The sequence below is a fragment of the Choloepus didactylus genome, chromosome 8 (genome assembly GCF_015220235.1).
Source record: "Choloepus didactylus isolate mChoDid1 chromosome 8, mChoDid1.pri, whole genome shotgun sequence".
Classification (NCBI taxonomy): Eukaryota; Metazoa; Chordata; class Mammalia; order Pilosa; family Megalonychidae; genus Choloepus; species Choloepus didactylus.
The window spans coordinates 67,487,911-67,508,331 of NC_051314.1; the positions used below are offsets into that span (position 1 = coordinate 67,487,911).

General features: G+C 42.5%; 2 protein-coding genes across 2 annotated transcripts in view; one reads left to right on the forward strand and one right to left on the reverse strand.

Moving 5' to 3' along the window:
* XPOT (exportin for tRNA) overlaps positions 1-20,421 on the reverse strand; it is a 271,525-nt gene that overhangs the window by 86,919 nt on the left and 164,185 nt on the right. The gene's annotated exons all lie outside the window — the stretch shown is intronic.
* Positions 1-20,421, forward strand: part of C8H12orf56 (chromosome 8 C12orf56 homolog) — a 152,730-nt gene that overhangs the window by 30,516 nt on the left and 101,793 nt on the right. The window contains 1 exon segment of the mRNA XM_037847380.1: positions 17,593-17,665. Coding sequence (XP_037703308.1) covers positions 17,593-17,665 — 73 coding nt within the window.

Genomic DNA, 20,421 nt, shown 5'->3' on the forward strand with positions numbered 1-20,421 from the left:
AACTGTGATGTGCCCCATGTTTCCAGTTCTCCAAGCTGCTCTGCAGGTTGGATTCTACAGTATACCCAGATCCCTGGGGTCCACCTCACAGCCATTCTGAAAAACATGGCCTCAGAGTGAGAGATGGGCTCCAACCAGTCTGACCATCTATTAGACAACAGTCATTTACCAAAACCCTTAATGTTAGTAATGATGATGTCATGCCTAGAAAAGCAGCAAACATTAACTGCTGAGCATTTAAATAAAGATAATTATTAGGACTGACTCCAAACTTCTGGGGTAAAAGCCCAGGGAATATTTATGTCATGCAGCAAAGGTGCTGGCACTCCAATCAACTGCACACTGAACAAAAGACACTTAAAACTGTAAATCATTTACGGCAAAGACCCTTAAAGTTTAAATCATCACACTTCTAAAAGGATTCCTAATTAGGTCCATTGTTTTTGTGGTATACATGTGACCTCATATGGGCCACAAGTTAGCACTTTGAATTGTATTTTTTACCTTTGGATGAAAGAAGATAGTTATTAAACTCTGAATAGTGCTTACGGGAGCAGAGTGACAGAGGTGAACTGTATTAGCAGCTAAAGCTCTTGAATGGATTGGGTTATTAGGCTGTTAGTTTCAGGGATATTCTGTAACAGCCACTATCCAATAGAACTTTCTGCAATGGGAAATGTTCTATATCTCTACTAATACAGTAGCCATCAGCTACCTGTGACTGTTGAGCACTTGGAATATGGCTAGTGCTACTGAGGAACTGAATTTTAATTTTATTTTATTTTAATTAATTTTAATTTAAATGGTCACAAGTGGCTAATGGCTACCAAATTGGTCACTGCGGCTCTAGAAGCATGGAAAAGTCCTTGAAGGCTTTAGTGGTGTAGTTTGAAACACTGTCATGAAGTGGAATAGACTAATCCCCAAACCAAAACAAAGCATGATAATTTAATTTAATGAAATGTAAACTAAACTAAAGTTTATATATATTCTAAAACCAATGAATGATGTGGGGTAAACTAAAACAGAAGGGTACACTCCTAAGTGCACTTACGAGTCTCTTAGGTTTAGTGGATAATTGTTACATGTGAAAGCTTGACAATTTTCACCACAGGAACAGATTTTTTTTTAAATTCTTCTTTATTTAGATCTTTAATCCCTAAAGAATTTTTGTAATTTTTATTTTGAGTTACTTTCAAAAATAATACAAACCCTATACAGAGAACTCTAACATACTCTACCCCACCAGATACCCAGATCCACCAATTTTAACATTTTGCCAAATTTGCTGCATCATTTTATCTGTCCGTTAATCCATCTATCTGTCTGTCTATCATCCATTTTCTGATGACCTGAGTGTAGGTTATATACATCATGCTCCTAGAACACTTAAACTACCGTTTACATTTCCTAAGAACAAGGATGTTCATTTACGTAATTACCTTAATTAAGTACAGTTAAGAAATTTAAATTTCAAGTTCAAGAAATTTAACACTGACATAAAGCTTACAGTCTATATTCCCATTTATTCTTACATCTAGATAATATCTCTTTGAGTCTTTTCTCTTCCCTTGCTAGATCCCATCCAGGATCATGTATTACATTTAATTGTCATTGTCTGTTTAGTTGCTCTTACTTTTTTTTTTTTTTTTAATGTGGGAATGTATATACAAAATAAACTTTCCTATAGAACCACTCCCAAGTGTACCATTGAATGGGATTAACCACATTCACAATATTGCACCCTTACTACCTTTCATTACTAAATTTTCCATCTCCCCGAACAGAAACCCTATGCCCAGTATACATTAACTCCCCATTCTTTCTGCTCCTCACTTCCGGCAACCTGTACTATAATTTCTGTCTCTATGAGCTTGTATGTATCTCCAGTATTTTCTTTGTAGTTACCACGGGGCTTACATTTAACGTCCTAAGTCTATAATGACCTCATTTGCTTTGATCCCAAATTACCTACAGTAGTATGCATAAACTATGTTCCTATACCTCTGCATTCTCCAACCTTTATGTAGTTCTTGTCACAAAGTACATGTTTATACATTATGAGTCTACAACTACTGATTTATCATTATTTTTATGCATTTGCCTTTTAGGAACTTTAGGAAGTAAAAAGTAGAGTTACAAACCCAAAATATGATAGTATCGGCATTTATATTTATCCTGTCATTACCCTTACCAGAGATCTTTATTTCTTCATGTGGCTTGATCTATGGTCTATTGTCCTTTCCTTTCAACCTGCAGAACTCCCTTTAGCATTTCTTGCCTAAGTGGTGATGGAGTCTCTCAACTTTCATTTATCTTGAAATGTCTTAATCCCTCTCTCATTTTTGAAAGATAGTTTTGCTGGATTTAGAATTCTTGTTTGGCACTTTTTGGCTTTCAGCACTTGAAATATGTCATCCCACTGCCTTCTTGATTCCATGGTTTCCAATGAGAAATTGGCATTTAATCTTATTGAGGCTTGCTTGTATGTGACACACTGCTTCTCTCCTGTGTCTTTCAGAATTCTCTATTTTTGGCATTCGATAGTTTAATTATAACATGGTATGGTGTGGATCAATTTGGGTGTATCCTGTTAGGAGTTCATTTAGCATCTTAGATGCATATATTCCTATCTTTATTAAATTTGGAAAGTTTTCAGCCATTATTTCTTCGAATATTCTTTCTCTCTCTTCTCTTTTTGGGACTCCCAAAATGGGTATATTGGTATACTTGATGGTTTCTCACAGGTTCCTCATGCTCTGTTCACTTTTCTTCATTCTTCCTTCTCCTCCTCAGACTGCATGATTACCCCTATAGGGAATTTTTCATTTCTGTTACTGTGGTTCCTTTTCATAATTTCCATCTATCTACTGATAATCTCTTTGCGTTCACCTGTCGTTTTCCTGGTTTCCTTTAGTTCTTTTCCTTGTTTTCCTTTAGCTCTTTGAGCACATTTAGAACCATTTTTTAAAAGTCTTTGTCTGGTATGTGCCAGGTCTGGTCTTCCTCAGTGATGGTTTCTTATGCTTTAATTTTATCCATGGCCTGGGTCATCGCTTCCTGTTTCTTGTATGCTTTGTAATCTTTTGTTGAAACCTGGATATTTTTATATTTTAATGTGTTATTGGTGGAATTTAGACTCCGAGGTGTCTGTTCCTTATGCTTGCATCTAGCTAGTGCTATGACAGAGCTTTCCTTAACTTTAAGGAGCTAACAAAAAAAATAATAAGGAAAAAAAGAAAACACCTTTCCCATTCTTTGCAGATTGACCTGTGTGATTGCTCTCCTTTGGAGGTTATCCATACGTTGAGTTTAGAGAACAACTTTAAGTCAAAGCATAGGGGCCTCTCTGCTCCTTTCTGCACATGCTTCTTGCCTTGGGCATGCACGTTTGGCCCCAAGAATTCCTCCATTTACATGGATATGAATGTCCTCTCTTCTCTAGGAAACAGTTTCCTCATGGTTCCTAGCAATGCACTGTATATCCTATGGTCAGCAATCCCTTGCCCCAGGCAGCCATTTAACTGCTCTTCCACAGTGTTCTATAGGAGAGCTTGGTGTACACATTGGGTGAGTTCTGGGATGACTCCCTCAGGCCACCATCAGACAGACTGCCAGACATACATACTCCCAGTATGTGATTGAGGGTTACTCTGCTCTCTCTGGAACCATGACCAAGGATCTGCACTGGGAGTGTGGGTGGCTCTACACCAATTGCTCTCAATTATCCTTTTTCTTGGTTTGGCACTCATCCTTGTGCTGTAGTCCTTTAACTGTTTTCTGGAGCTTTGAAAAATGTGTTTCTGACATTCCTTGCTAGTTTTTCATAGCTTCTGAGGGTATGGATTCCTGAAGTGTCTCACTCTACCATCTTGATTGTGGCAGGCAGGAACAGGATTTCACAAATATAATCAAGCCTCTTGCAGTTGAGAAAGCAGATGCATTATTTTTGTAGGCTCTCTCCTAGAAATGTTCTTCAGCTGACCAGCACTGCTGAACATGCCATAAGATATGCATTGGCTAAATGGCCAAGGGACTTCCTATCTAAGCCACTGAAGAAGAATATAGGCTGCAACATGCAAAAGAGAGAACACAGTGGCATATAACTCTGTATTCAGGTTCTCTTCTCATTATTGCCTTACACCTACCAGACCATGGTCACTGGCATCCAGGACATGCCACCAAATATAGAAACAGGGATCAAACTGTACTTCATTACTAAGTGGGAGAGCACAGATGATCCTAAGACTCTCCACACCATTGTTACAAATTAAAATCTAAAGCTAACATAAAAAGAGGCAGGAACATTGACACTTAAGTCGTTTTGTCACAACCTTTTAATGACATCACACAAGAAAGAAAAAGTTCAAGGTAGGTTGGTATACCTGGATAAAATCAAATTTAAGGGACAACTTAAACCTACATACAAGTTGATTCTTTAGATAATACCAACTTTCTGATAAATAAGTCTCATTGCTAATAAAAGTGCTAACATGTTCCACTTAATTCCAGAAATAATCAAAAGCATTATTTGTATTATATTTAGTACCAACATTTGTGGTATTAGAGGTTTCTATGATAATTTGAAGTCTTAAACACTTAATGTGTTAGTAAAGATTCTTGGTTTGCAAGTAGAAAAACTGTTCTGCATACCTTAATGCAAAAGGGAATTTACTGGAATATTTTGGAGTCTCTCAGGAAACCAAAGGGGGAGCAGAAGAGCCAAAGAGTTAAAGACCAGAAACCCAGGGATCTCTGTAAGGACTTTTGCCATCTATTGGGGATCTTCTCCTGGGGTCATGCCACTGATGTTTCTCAGCTCCTAAGACTTCTAGCTCTATCTCTTATGTCCAATCATCAAAGTCTAGGTGAAGACAGTGATGGGCCCAGCTTGGGTGACAAGCTCACTCTTAGGACGTCAGCTATGGTTAGGAGAGGGGCAGATCCAGGTTTTGTGGGTCCTGAAGTTCACACAATTTGGAAAGCCTTCTTTAAACTAAAAAAAAAAAATGAAAACATCAAGTTTAAAATGCCTGTAGTACTCCAAAGCAATCTGGATAGAAGAAATCACAAATTCAAAGTGAAGTGCCTACAGCTACTCCCAAGGGGGAACTGAGACAAAGGAAAATTGAAATGGGTAAGTCTGTGGTCTCAAAGGATTGTGGTTAAAATGTCTTCCCTCTGCATATTTAATGAAAACATTTGACCATGTGAACACATTGTTAGAGGCACCTCCTAGGGCTTTGGAAGGAATCCATGCAAGTGAGAGGCACTGAAACTTAAACTTGATTAGCATTGGAGGGAGCAGTCCTTTTTCTTTAAAAGATGGTGGCTGAGGGAGGGGCAAGATGATGGGATAGAGGGGTGTGAAGTTTAGTTAGTTCCCTGGAGCAAGTAATAAACAACTAGTAAATAATGTGGAACAACTGCTGGGGGACAACCGTGACTGTATACACATCATACACCAACCTAGACTGGGTGGAATGGCTGAGTTTGCAGCATAGAATCTGTAAGTAAAAATTGCAGAACTGTACCAGGAACCCCCTCCCCCACTGCAGGCTGAGCTGCAGGCTCTCACTGTAGGAGAAAGCAGCATTCCCAGAGTCAATGAATATAGTTCAGCCTAGTTCAAACTGTGGTCTTAATTAACAAATGTGGACTGCCTAATACAAGCTACAAACATAGACAAACCCCTAACAAGCAACAAAGTACCCTGAGGTCACTCCCAGTGGAGAGGATGGGGGGCTGACAGAAAGAAAAAAATTAATTAAAAAAAGAAAAAAAATACAGAGACTTTCAGAGACTGACCTTAAAGAGTCAGAAGGTACCTGTGCCCTGGGAAGGGGAGCTCAGAAGAACAGATGCTCTCTGCAGCCAATGGGTGAAACTGAGGGGCCATGGACTGGCTCTGAAAAGGAGGTCTCTTTCCCTTTTTCTCTTTCTCAACCTAAGTGGCTCAGTGGAGAGAGCCTCAGCCATTTTCAGTTCCCAGCATCTGACCCAGACAGGGGTGGAGTTAACAGAGTCAGAGAGACAATGGAGTAATTCAAATGCAGAAAATAGCTCCCTAGGGAGTGTATCTTCCCTAATAGGAGGGAGGTGGGGCCCAGCTCTCCCTTCAGAACTCAGACACCAGGGCCTGGGGGAAAGCAATCAATCCAGAAACAACATAACCTGAAAATTAAAGTGGCCACACCCCTTTACACCAGTGGGGAGCAACAGGCTGACAGGCGTCACCTGCTGGGCAGGTTAGGAAAAGCACAGTGCCATGAGGCCTCACAGGAAAGTCTGTCAATCTTCTAAGACACACCCTTAGGGAAACTTGACACTGAATATTGCCCCCTTCTGAGACCTGAGCCCATTCTGATCTGGGGAAATCTTATCGGGGTAATCAAGAAAACCAGTTGCCTAGACAACAGAAAACTACAAACCACACTAGGGAAAATGAAGATGTGACCCAGTCAAAGGAAGAAACTTACACTTCAACTGAGATACAGGAATTGAAACAACTAATGCTAAATCAATTCAACAAGTGTAGGGAAGATATGGCAAAAGAGACGAAGGATATAAAGAAAACACTGGTGAACATAAGGTAGAAATCAAAAGTTCGAAAAAACTACTGGCAGAATCTATGGAAATGAAAGGCACAACAAAAGAGATGAAAAACACAATGGAGACATACAAAAGCAGAGTTCAAGAGGCAGGAGAAAACATTCAGGAACTGGAGAACAAGACACCTGAAATCCTACACACAAAAGAAGAGATAGGGAAAAGAATTGAAAAATATGAGCAATGTCTCAGGGAATTGAATGACAACATGACACACATGAATGTACATGTCATGGATGTCATGGATGTCCCAGAAGGATAAGAGAAGGGAAAAGGGACAGAAGCAATAACAGAGGAAATAATCAATGAAAATTTACTGTCTCCTATGAAAGCCATAAATACAGATCCAAGAAGTGCAGCATACCCCAAAAAGAACAGATCTGAATAGACCTACACTTAGACTACACTAAGACACTTGATAATCAGATTATCAAACATCAAAGACAAAGAGAGAATCCTGCAAACAGCAAGAGAAAAGTGATCCATCACATACAAAGGAAGCTTGATAAGACTATGTGCAGATTTCTCAGTAGAAACCATGGAGGCAAGAAGGGAGTGGTGTGATATATTTAAGATATTGAAAGAGAAAAACCACCAACCAAGAATCCTGTATCTGGCAAAACTGTCCTTCAGATATGAGGGAGAGTTTAAATTCTCTGACAGACAATGAGAGATTTGGTGAACAAGATACCTGTGCCACAGGAAATACTAAAGGGAGCACTAGATAGGAAAAGACAGGAGTGAGAGGCTGGAACACAGTTTTGGGTGATGGTAGCACAACAATATAAGTACACTGAACAAAGATGACTGTGAGTATGGTTGAATGAGGAAGCTTAAGGGCATGTGGGACACCAGAAGGAAAGAAGGAAAATAAAGACTGGGACTGTATAACTCAGTGAAACCTAGAGTGCCCAACAATTGTGGTAAAAGGGACAAATATGTTTTTACATGAGGGAGAACAAATGAATGTCAACCTTGCAAGGTGTTAAAAATAGGGTAGTGTGTTAGTTAGGGTTCTCCTTGGAAACAGAATCAATGAGAGATGTCTCTTATTATCAAATTGTAAAAGTGACTCACGCAACTGTGGGAGCGCACGAGTCCAAATTCTGCAGAGCCGTCAACAAGCTGTCAACTCCAAGGAAGACGTCCGACGAACTCCTCGGGAAACGAACTGACAACTTTAACGAACTCCTCAGGAAACGAACCGGCAACTTTGAAGAACGCCTCAGGAAACGAACTGGCAACTTCCACGAGCTCCCCAGGAAAAGCTTCACTGAGCAGCTGAAGAAGAAGTGAAGGTTCTCTAACCGTCCAGCTTATAAGCCTCCAACTGATCACCCGGACCAAATCCAGCCAATTGCATTCTCTCACTGTGGAAGCACGCCCCTTGATGAGTCATCAGTCAGCTGCAGTCAATTGACTGATGATCTGACAAACCAACCAGCCTCAAATAGCCTCACAGGAATCGTCAGGCCAGTGCCCGCTTGACCAGACAGCTAGGCCACCTAGCCAAGTTGACACATGAACCCAACCATCACAGTCCACCCCTTGTCAACTTGGCAGTTGTACACATCACCCAAAACCATATCTTCAAAATGAACGTTACAGCTTATGCCATATGATAAGGGGACAAGACAGAGAAGAAAGCACTCCTGGTACCAAAATCTGTCTTAGTCTGCTAATGCTGCAGAATGCAAAACACCAGAGATGGATAGGCTTTTATAAAATGGGGGTTTATTTCACTACACAATTACAGTCTTAAGGCCACAAAACGTCCAAGGTAACACCTCAGCAATCAGGTACCCTCACCGGAGGATGGCCAACGGCCTCCGGAAAACCTCTGTTAGCTAGGAAGGCAGCTGGCATCTGCTCCAAAGCTCCAGCCTCAAAACGGCTTTCTCCCAGGACGCTCCTCTTCAGCAAGCTTGCTTCTCTTCAAAACATCACTCCCAGCTGCACTCTCTTTTCTCCCCCCGAGTCAGCTCATTTATATAGCTCCACCGATAAGACCCCACCCTGAATGGGCGGGGCCTCACCTCCATGAGAACATCTCATCAGAATCATTGCCCACAGCTGGGTGGGGCACATTCCAAGCAAATCCAACCATCACCAAAACTTCTGCCCCACACAAGACCACAAAGATAATGGCATTTGGGGGACACAATACACTCAAACCGGCACATTCCACCCCCTGGACCCCAAAATGACACTATCTTTCCAAATACAAAATACATTCATTTCATCACAATATCACAAAAACTTAAATCATTTCAGTAACAAAAGTTAAGTACAAAATCCCATCAAAATCAATTTAGGCGTGGTCAGTCCTAAGGCATAATTCCCCTCTAGCTGTGGATCTGTGAACCTAGAACAAGTTATGTGCTTCCAATATACAAAGGAGAGACATTCATAGGATGAACATTTCCATTGCCATAAGGAGAAACAGTAAGGAAAACAGGGTTAACAGGAGCAAAACAGTTCCTAAAACCCGCAGGACAAACTCCCTTAGATTTCAAAGTCTGAGAGTCGTTAACAGAACGATGTTGCATCCGTGGGGCTTGACAGAGCGGGAGCCTAACCCTTCTTAAGGGCCTTTTCGGCAGCCCTTTCCTTTCCAAATGCTTAGGTGAGTGCTCCAACATATCCACACATTGGGGAGACCACCTTCTCGTCCCCACCCTCCTCAAACATCAGGGCAGCTCCCGGATTCCCTTCCATCTCCGGGGCACACGCTCAACCCCTTCAGAACAGTGTGGTGGCAGCCAGGCTCTCCCCAATTCCCTGGAAATGTGCTCCAACCTCTTTGGGACCTGAGGTGGCAAAACTTCCAGAGCATCAAGGCGGAAAGCCCGCCCTCGACCTCCAGGGCAAACTCACCCTTTCCATGCGTGTGGGCTGCTCCGCTCTCCCAGCCCGAGACCTCCTGACTCCAGACCTCATCCTCCATGGCTCTGTCTTTGAAGAGATTTTTACTTTAATTTTTTCCTTGTCTGTCTCCTCCAATCCAGACAGGCAATGGCTCTGTCTATAAAGATCTCGCAAAAATTCTGTTGGCTTTGCATGAAGCATGCAAGGGTCAAAGCCATCAGATAATAGGACTTTCCACAAATCCTTTCTGCTTAACTCCTTTTCCAGTCTTGGCTTGTACTGAAATGGCGGCTGGGTTCCATGTTTGGTTCCATCCTCACGTTGGGCTGTAGCTTCTGGGATTCCACCCCTTGATTCCTGGACCCATGAATCCTGGCTATGGGAGAAACAGCACCATAGAGTGGACGCTGATTCAGAGCATACACAGCCTCCTGGAGAACACTGCCCCAGCCCTGCAAGGTATTGCCACCTAGTTGGCGCCATAATTGAGTCTTCAATAGGCCATTCCACCGTTCTATCAACCCAGCTGCTTCTGGATGATGGGGAACATGGTAAGACCACAGAATTCCATGAGCATGTGCCCATCCCCTCACTTCATTTGCTGTGAAGTGGGTTCCTTGGTCCGAAGTAATGCTGTGTGGAATACCATGACGGTGGATGAGGCATTCTGTAAGTCCACGTATTGTAGTTTTGGCAGAAGCATGTCGTGCAGGGAAGGCAAACCCATATCCAGAGTATGTGTCTATTCCAGTAAGAACAAATCGCTGCCCTTTCCATGATGGAAGTGGTCCGATGTAATCAACCTGCCACCAGGTAGCAGGCTGATCACCCCGAGGAATGGTGCCATATCGGGGACTGAGTGTGGGTCTCTGCTGCTGGCAAATTGGACACTCAGCAGTGGCTGTGGCCAGGTCAGCCTTGGTGAGTGGAAGTCCATGTTGCTGAGCCCATGCATAACCTCCATCCCTACCACCATGACCACTTTGTTCATGAGCCCATTGGGCAATGACAGGAGTTGTTGGGGAAAGAGGCTGATTGGTATCCACCAAACGGGTCATTTTATCCACTTGGTTATTAAAAACTTCTTCTGCTGAAGTCACCCTCTGGTGAGCATTCACATGGGACACAAATATCTTCATGTTGTTTGCCCACTCAGAAAGGTCTATCCACATACCCCTTCCCCAGACTTCTTTGTCACCAATCTTCCAATCATGTTCCTTCCAAGTCCCTGACCATCCAGCCAAACCATTAGCAACAGCCCAGGAATCAGTATACAGACGCACCTCTGGCCAGTTCTCCTTCCAAGCAAAGTGAACAACCAGGTGCACTGCTCGAAGTTCTGCCCACTGGGAGGATTTCCCCTCACCACTGTCCTTCAGGGATATCCCAGAAAGGGGCTGCAGTGCTGCAGCTGTCCACTTTCGGGTGGTACCTGCATATCGTGCAGAACCATCTGTAAACCAGGCCCGAGTCTTCTCTTCCTCAGTCAACTGACTGTAAGGAACTCCCCAAGATGCCATAGCTGTGGGCTGGGCAAGAGAAGGTAAGGTGGAAGGAGTGGGGGCCATGGGCATTTGGGCCACTTCCTCATGTAACTTACTTGTACCTTCAGGACCTGCTCGAGCTCTATCTCGTATACACCATTTCCATTTTATGATGGAGTGCTGCTGTGCACGCCCAACTTTATGGCTTGGTGGGTCAGATAACACCCAGCTCATGATAGGTAACTCAGGTCTCATGGTAACTTGGTGGCCCATGGTTAAGTGTTCTGTCTCTACTAAGGCCCAGTAGCAGGCCAACAGTTGTTTCTCAAATGGAGAGTAGTTATCTGCAGAGGATGGTAAAGATTTACTCCAAAATCCTAAGGGCCTGCGTTGTGATTCTCCTATAGGAGCCTGCCAAAGGCTCCAAACAGCAACTCTATTTGCCACTGACACTTCCAGCACCATTGGATCAGCTGGATCATATGGTCCAAGCGGCAGAGCAGCTTGCACAGCAGCCTGGACCTGTTGCAGAGCCTCATCTTGCTCCGGTCCCCACTCAAAACTAGAAGCTTTTCTAGTCACTCGGTAAATGGGCCGGAGTAGCACACCTAAATGAGGAATATGTTGTCTCCAAAACCCAAAGAGGCCAACTAAACGTTGTGCCTCTTTTTTGGTTGTAGGAGGGGCCAGATGCAGCAGCTTATCCTTCACCTTAAAAGGAATATCTCGACAGGCCCCACACCACTGAACACCTAGAAATTTTACTGAGGTGGAAGGGCCTTGTATTTTTGTTGGATTTATCTCCCATCCTCTGCCACGCAAATACCTTACCAACAAATCTAGAGTAGTTGCTACTTCTTGCTCACTAGGTCCAATCAACATGATATCATCAATATAATGGACCAGTGTGATGTCTTGTGGGAGGGAGAAATGATCAAGATCCCTGCGGACAATATTATGACATAGGGCTGGAGAGTTGATATAACCCTGAGGTAGCACAGTGAATGTAAACTGCTGGCCTTGCCAGCTAAATGCAAACTGTTTCTGGTGGTCCTTGCTGACAGCAATTGAGAAAAAAGCATTTGCCAGATCAATAGCTGCCTACCAGGTACCAGGGGATGTGTTGATTTGCTCAAGCAATGATACCACATCTGGGACAGCAGCTGCAATTGGAGTCACCACCTGGTTAAGCTTACGATAATCCACAGTCATCCTCCAAGACCCATCTGTTTTCTGCACAGGCCAAATAGGAGAGTTGAATGGGGATGTGGTGGGAATCACCACCCCTGCATCCTTCAAGTCCTTAAGAGTGGCATTAATCTCTGCAATCCCTCCAGGAATCCGGTATTGCTTCTGGTTCACTACTTTGCTAGGCAGAGGCAGCTCTAGTGGCTTCCACTTGGCCTTTCCCACCATAATAGCCCTCACTCCAGGAGTCAGGGAATCAATGTGAGGATTCTGCCAGTTGCTGAGTATGTCTATTCCAATTATGCATTCCGGCACTGGGGAAATAACCACAGAATGGGTCCGGGGACCCACTGGACCCACTGTGAGACGGACCTGGGCTAAAACTCCATCAATCATCTGACCTCCATAAGCCCCAACTCTGACTGGTGGACCAGAGTGACGTTTTGGGTCTCCTGGAATTAATGTCACTTCTGACCCAGTGTCTAATAATCCACGAAATATCTGATCATTTCCTTTTCCCCAATGCACAGTCACCCTGGTAAAAGGCCGTAGGTCCCCCTGGGGAAGGCTGGGAGGAAGATTAACAGTGTAAATTTTTGGCAGTGTGACAGGGTCCTTCTCCAAGGGTACCCGGCCTTCCCTTCATTCAAGAGGCTCTGGATCTGTAAACTGTCTCAAGTCTGGGAATTGATTAAGGGGCCGTGACTCTCTGTTTTTGTAATTCAAGGGAGATTTTTGTTCACGTGGCCTAGAATTCTTCTGCTTATATAGTTCAAACAAGAATTTAGTCGATTGCCCATCTATTTTACCACTTGGTACTCCATGATCCACTAGCCAACGCCATAAGTCTCTGTGAGTCATATTATTTTGATTGCTGCTTTGAGCCTGTTTTCCATTATGGTAGCCCTGTCCACCTTGTCTGTGGCGATTAACTGCAGCCACTTGGCTTCTGCCGACTCGGGACCCGATTATCCCCATTGTGTTTAAGGATTCCAGTTCAGTGACAGCAGTTCCTACAGTAATATCTGACCTACAGAGAAGGGCGACTACAGAGCTCTTCAGGGATGATGGAGCTAGTTTCACAAATTTATTCCTTACAGTCCTGGTAAAAGGTGTGTCCTCTGGACATTCCAGGACTGTGTGAGCAGGTTTTCCATGATAAATCCACTCTAACATTCCAATCTCTCTAAGCCTTTGAATCCCCTCCTCCACATTATACCAGGGCAGTTCTGGCATTTCAACTTCTGGTAATGCCGGCCACCTTTTGATCCATGTTTCAGCCAGCCACCCAAACAAACTGTTAACACCCTTTCTAACCCCTCGAGCTACAACATTGAATGCAGAATCTCTGCTTAGTGGGCCCATATCAGTAAATTCAGCCTGATCCAACCTTATATTCCTTCCACCATTATCCCACACTCTCAATATCCATTCCCACACATATTCCCCTGGTTTCTGTCTGTATAAGTTGGAAAACTCATACAGTTCTTTTGGAGTATAGCGTACTTCCTCATGGGTCACACTTTGTACCTCATCCTTTGGGGCTTGTTGGGACTTGAGCCTAGTTATAGGTCTTGAAGCAAAAACTGGTGGTGGGGGTGGGTCATGAAAAGAGTTAGAATTATCTCTCAAGCCATTCACCTCAGGGCACTCTGTTGCATTTTCATCTCTTAAAACAGGATTAGTCTCTCCAGACAAAAGAGTGAGTGCTGCTTCCTCAGGGGAGGTGATTACAAGATTAGCAGGCATTGAAGGGTCAATCTCCTTAGGTGGGAGTTGCGTGGCAGGCTCCTTAGGGCAGACTGGAGGCAGAGAAGCTGTTTCCCCAGGACAGCCCTCTACAGGTAAATCTAACAATGACCCAGCAGAATCCAGGGTTCCAATGTCCTCACTGTCATTATTATCAATCCATATGTCTCCATCCCAAGTTTCTGGGTCCCATTCTTTTCCAATCAATGCCTTTACTTTAACAGCAGACACCCTGAGAGGTTGAGATTTTAGTTTACGCTGTAAATGTGCTACTCGCACAATAAGAGACTGCGTCTGATTTTCAGAAACCTCCGGTCTGCGGGCACAGGAAATAAGATTTTCTTTCAGGGCACAGATGGAACTCTTTACATCTGTCATACGGCATTCAAGTTTTGAATTTGAAGCCTTTAGCTCATCCCTTTCTCTTACAACTGTATCCAAAGTATCTAAGAGCAGCCAGCCAACATCATTATACTTCTTAATACTGCAAAACTCTGTGAAAGTGTCGAAAACGCTGTCACCCAGAGCCTCGCTTCGTACTAGAGCACAATTAGGAGAATCAAATGGTGCTATTTTGCGTATTTCCTTTGCCAACTCCTGCCATGGACTCTTAGTACCCTCTTGATTATTGGAAATAGAGTCATTAGTGCCTCTGAATCTAATCAGAGTAGAAAACAAGTTGTAAAAGCCCATTTTAAGATTCCGTTTCTCAAGAACCACTCTCGGTACCAAGTTGTATTAGTTAGGGTTCTCCTTGGAAACAGAATCAATGAGAGATGTCTCTTATTATCAAATTGTAAAAGTGACTCACGCAACTGCGGGAGCGCACGAGTCCAAATTCTGCAGAGCCGTCAACAAGCTGTCAACTCCAAGGAAGACGTCCGACGAACTCCTCGGGAAACGAACCGACAACTTTAACGAACTCCTCAGGAAACGAACCGGCAACTTTGAAGAACGCCTCAGGAAACGAACTGGCAACTTCCACGAGCTCCCCAGGAAAAGCTTCACTGAGCAGCTGAAGAAGAAGTGAAGGTTCTCTAACCGTCCGGCTTATAAGCCTCCAACTGATCACCCGGACCAAATCCAGCCAATTGCATTCTCTCACTGTGGAAGCACGCCCCTTGATGAGTCATCAGTCAGCTGCAGTCAATTGACTGATGATCCGACAAACCAACCAGCCTCAAATAGCCTCACAGGAATCGTCAGGCCAGTGCCCGCTTGACCAGACAGCTAGGCCACCTAGCCAAGTTGACACATGAACCCAACCATCACAGGTAGTATTGGGGAAAAATGCAATCAATGCAAACTAGAGACTTTAATTAACAGAAACATTGTTTTATGCTCCCTTTAATTTAACAAAGGCAATATACCAAAGCTAAATGCCTATAAGAGGGGGATATAAGGAAGGGGCATATACATCACGAGTCATGGCATTGGTGATGTTGTCTCTTTTATTGTACTTTATTTTAATTCTCTTTCCTTTTGTTGCTTTTTAGCTGTCGTTTTTTCCTTTTGTTTTATTTTTCTTTTGTCTCTCTACCTTCTTTGACTATTCCCCCTGCTTTGTGGAAGAAATGGAGATGTCCTTATATAGATAACGGTGATGGTGGTGAATGCAAAAATACATGATTATACAGGGAACCATCAATTATTTACTTAGGACAGAATGTATGGTGCATGAACAAAACCATTTAAATAAAAACAGGTTAATGAAGAAACCTTGAGGGCACTATATTGAGTGAAATAAGTCAGACACAAAAGTACAAATATTGTATGGACTCACTTATATGAACTAATTATAATTTGTAAACTCATAGACAGGAAATAAAGGTTACCAGGTTATAGAATTAGACTAAAGAATGGGGAGTGGTTGCTTATTATGAGCAGAATGTTTAACTAGGTTGAACTTAAGTGTTTGGAAATGGACAGAGGTGAAGGTAGCGCATTATTGTGAGAATAACTAACAGTGTTGAATGATGTGTGAATGTGGTGGAAAGGGGATGCTTAGAGTCATGTCTGTCACCAGAAGGAAAGTTGGAGGTTAAAATATGGGAATGTATAAAACAGTGAATCTTATGGTGGACAATGTCTGTGATTAACTGTAGAAATATTAGAAATCTCTTTCACGAACTAGAATAAATATATGACACTGTAACTAGAAGCTAATAATAGAGGGGTATATAGGGAAAAATATACCTATTGCAAACTATGTACTACAGTTAGTAGTATTTTAACATTCTTTTATCAACAGTAACAAAAATACTATACCAATACTGAGTCAATAATGGAGGGAGAGGGTTAGGGGTAAGAGAGGATATGAGTTTTCTTCTTTGTCTTTATTTCTTTTTTGGGTAAAGAAAATGTTCTAAAAATTTGAAAAAAAAATTAATTGTGGTGATGGATGCACAGCTGTGTGATGGTACTGTAGGCAACAGATTGTGCACTTTGGATGATTGTATGATATGTGAACAATCTCAATAAAATTGAATTAAAAAAAAAGATGGGGACACCTATGGTAACTGCTGGGAAGACAAAACAACAGGTGGCCACTACACTTTAACTCCAACAGTTACCTCCTGAAACTGCAGGTTCTCAAAGAACACTTTTTTTCAAATTGCCAGGTGCGGCATCTCATTCTCAGGAGCTATGCTGGCCTTTAAGGGGACTCTTGCCTAGAACAGAGCAGCCGTAATTGCCTGCACTCTCCTTCTTTCTACAAGCCTGCCCCGTCATCTTTGGCCTTCTAAAATGAGGGAGTTCTTTCTCCCAAGCTTGGAGGTGACTTGGTCTGCTTGCAGACACACAGAAGAGAGAGAAAGAAGAGGTGTACTGAGCAGTTCAGAAGGAAATGGGTCAAACTCAGTGACTATGCACTTAATATATTGCGTTTCATTTTATGTAAATTTTACCACAAAAGACAAACTGAAAAAAAAAGGGGGGGTGGGGCAAGAAGGCCAAGAAAGGAAACAGCTAAGAGAGACAGGGAAATCCCCAAAAAGAGTTTCTGTGGGAACAAGGGTTTTTTTACCTCTTTCCCACTCTTCCTCTATGGACTGCACATGCATCCTTGACTCATAAATTCTTAAGCAGGGATGGGTGGTGATTAGACAGGGAACACCAAGTTTCAACTGGAGGTTAGAATGTGTAGCTAATACTGCCTTCTACAGTAGTTTATGGAAATGTAAATTTGGTTCTTGTTGAGAATATGTATTAGATGCTATTATTATTTATCAGCCAAAATAAACTAACAAAATGCACTGAGTTAATGGGGAGGATATAAGTTTTCTTGATGTAAGTTATGATTGATTTTTTGAGTTTTACTTTAAATTAAGCCAATATTTATTATACACATTCTCTGCCAGGCATACATATCAGTTTTATACACATTTTCTCATCTTTAGTAACAAAATAATTTTCCTAACTTTTACAGATTAGGGTACTGAGGCCATAGCAATACTTTGCAAGTAACTTACATAGTTCACACAGGCAGTTATTGGAAGAATCTGAACTTGAGCACACTTCAGCACGAAGACCAAAGATCTTTCTGCTCCATCATGCCGCCCAGCTTATAATTTTGAACTTTCAAGGTTTTTTGAGGATTCATGAAAAGTCACCAAATCAATACATGTGACTAAGTCTTTTTTATATACTCAATGAAATACTTAATTTATGACCAAGTAACATTTTTTTTCAGTCAAAGAAGAGAAGAATGGCCGTATCTTTTGGAGACATAAAGAGTCTAGAAGTCTGAATGAATCCTCTCTCAGGTAGACTGTTGTTTAGAGTATGTTTTTAACTTACTGATCAACTTATTTTACATTTCAATTTGCTTTTCCTACTGCTTTTTCTCTACTAATGAGTTTGTGTTGTGTTATTTATCTATATATGTAATGAAAAAGGTATTTTGATTTCTATAGAGAGAACCTTCTCTTAAATCCAAATCCAGTTAGTTAAATAGTAAAGTATGATTTTTTTTCATTTAACTGAATATATAGATGTTACAATTTGAATAAATACTGATTAAAATTAAATTTAAAAAAATTATTGAGTTCTTGTTCCGTTTAGGGTCATATGGTAGGCCCTACAATGGATATAAAGATGAGCAAGGCATAGTTTCCAACTTGTGAGAAGCTGGTCTAACCAGGATGTATATTTGTATAAATAAGAATAATACAAAGTACACACGTGAAGAGTCGTAAAGGAGTATGAACAAGTTGTTAAAGACACTTAAGGAGATGAAAGATCATATTCAGTTGTGGCGGGGGGTAAAGGTGCTGATGAGTTTGTAAACGAATAGTAGACTTTGCACATGGAAATGAGTTATTGTAGTAGAAGATAAAATACAGGTAGGAAAAAATGGAACAACTATCAAAAACAGTAAGCAGTCCAGTGTGATTTAAAAATAGAACATGGCGGGGCAAGATGGTGGACTGGTGAGCTGTATGTTTCAGTTACTCCTCCAGGAAAGTAGGTAGAAAGCCAGGAACTGCGTGGACTGGACACCACAGAGCAATCTGACTTTGGGCATACTTCATACAACACTCATGAAAATGTGGAACTGCTGAGATCAGCGAAATCTGTAAGTTTTTGTGGCCAGGGGACCCGCGCCCCTCCCTGCCAGGCTCAGTCCCATGGGAGGAGGGGCTGTCAGCTCCGGGAAGGAGAAGGGAGAACTGCAGTGGCAGCTCTTATTGGAAACTCATTCTACTGATCCAAACTCCAACCATAGATAGACTGAGACCAGACACCAGAGAATCTGAGAGCAGCCAGCCCAGCAGAGAGGAGACAGACATAGAAAAAAACAGCACGAAAAACTCCAAAATAAAAGCGGAGGATTTTTGGAGTTCTGGTGAACATAGAAAGGGGAAGCGCAGAGCTCAGGCCCTGAGGCTCATATGCAAATCCCAAAGAAAAGCTGATCTCTCTGCCCTGTGGACCTTTCCTTAATGGCCCTAATTGCTTTGTCTCTTAGCATTTCAATAACCCATTAGATCTGTGAGGAGGGCCCTTTTTTTTCTTTTTTTTAATCCCTTTTTTCTTTTTCTAAAACAATTACTCTAAGAAGCCCAATACAGAAAGCTTCAAAGACTTGCAATTTGGGCAGGTCAAGACAAGAGCAGAACTAAGAGAGCTCTGAGACAAAAGGCAATAATCCAGTGGCTGAGAAAATTCACTAAACACCACAACTTCCCAAGAAAGGGGAGGTGTCTGCTCGCAGCCGTCATCCTGGTGGACGGGAGGCACTCCTGCCCATCGCCAGCCCCATAGCCCAGAGCTGCCCCACACAACCCAGTGTGACGGAAGTGCTTCAAATAACAGGCACACTCCACAAAACTGGGCATGGACATTAGCCTTCCCTGCAACCTCAGCTAATTGTCCCAGAGTTGGGAAGGTAGAGCAGTATGAATTAACAAAGCCCCATTCAGCCATCATTTCAGCAGACTGGGAGCCTCCCTACACAGCCCAGCAGCCCAGAACCGCCCTGGGGGACGGCACTCACCTGTGACATACCACAGTCATCCCTCAACAGAGGACCAGGGGGTGCACGGCCTGTAAGAGGGACCCACTTGCAAGTCTCAGGATCCATACACCAATACCAAGGACTTGTGGGTCAGTGGCAGAGACAAACTGTGGCAGGACTGAACTGAAGGATTAGACTATTGCAGCAGCTTTAAAACTCCAGGATCACCAGGGAGATTTGATTGTTAGAGCCACCCACCTCCCTGACTGCCCAGAAACACGCCCCATATACAGGGCGGGCAACACCAACTACACATGCAAGCTTGGTACACCAATTGGACCCCACAAGACTCACTCCCCCACTCACAAAAAAGACACAGCAGGGGAGAACTGGCTTATGGAGAACAGGTGGCTCGTGGACGCCACCTGCTGGTTAGTTTGAGAAAGTGTACTCCACAAAGCTGTAGATCTGATAAATTAGAGATAAGGACTTCAATTGGTCTACACATCCTAAAACAAACCTATCAAGTTCAGCAAATGCCAAGAGGCCAAAAACAACAGAAAATTATAAACCATATGAAAAAACCAGACGATATGGATAACCCAAGCCCAAGCACCCAAATCAAAAGACCAGAAGAGACACAGCACCTAGAGCACTACTCAAAGAACTAAAGATGAACAATGAGACAATAGTACGGGATACAAAGGAAATCAAGAAGACCCTAGAGGAGCATAAAGAAGACATTGCAAGACTAAATAAAAAAATAGACGATCTTATGGAAATTAAAGAAACTGTTGACCAAATTAAAAAGATTCTGGACACTCATAGTACAAGACTAGAGGAAGCTGAACAACGAATCAGTGACCTGGAAGATGAACAGAATGGAAAATGAAAGCATAAAAGAAAGAATGGGGAAAAAAATTGAAAAAATCGAAAGGGACCTCAGGGATATGATAGATAATATAAAACGTCCTAATATAAGACTCATTGGTGTTCCAGAAGAGGAAGAAAAGGGTAAAGGTCTAGGAAGAGTATTCAAAGAAATTGTTGGGGAAAACTTCC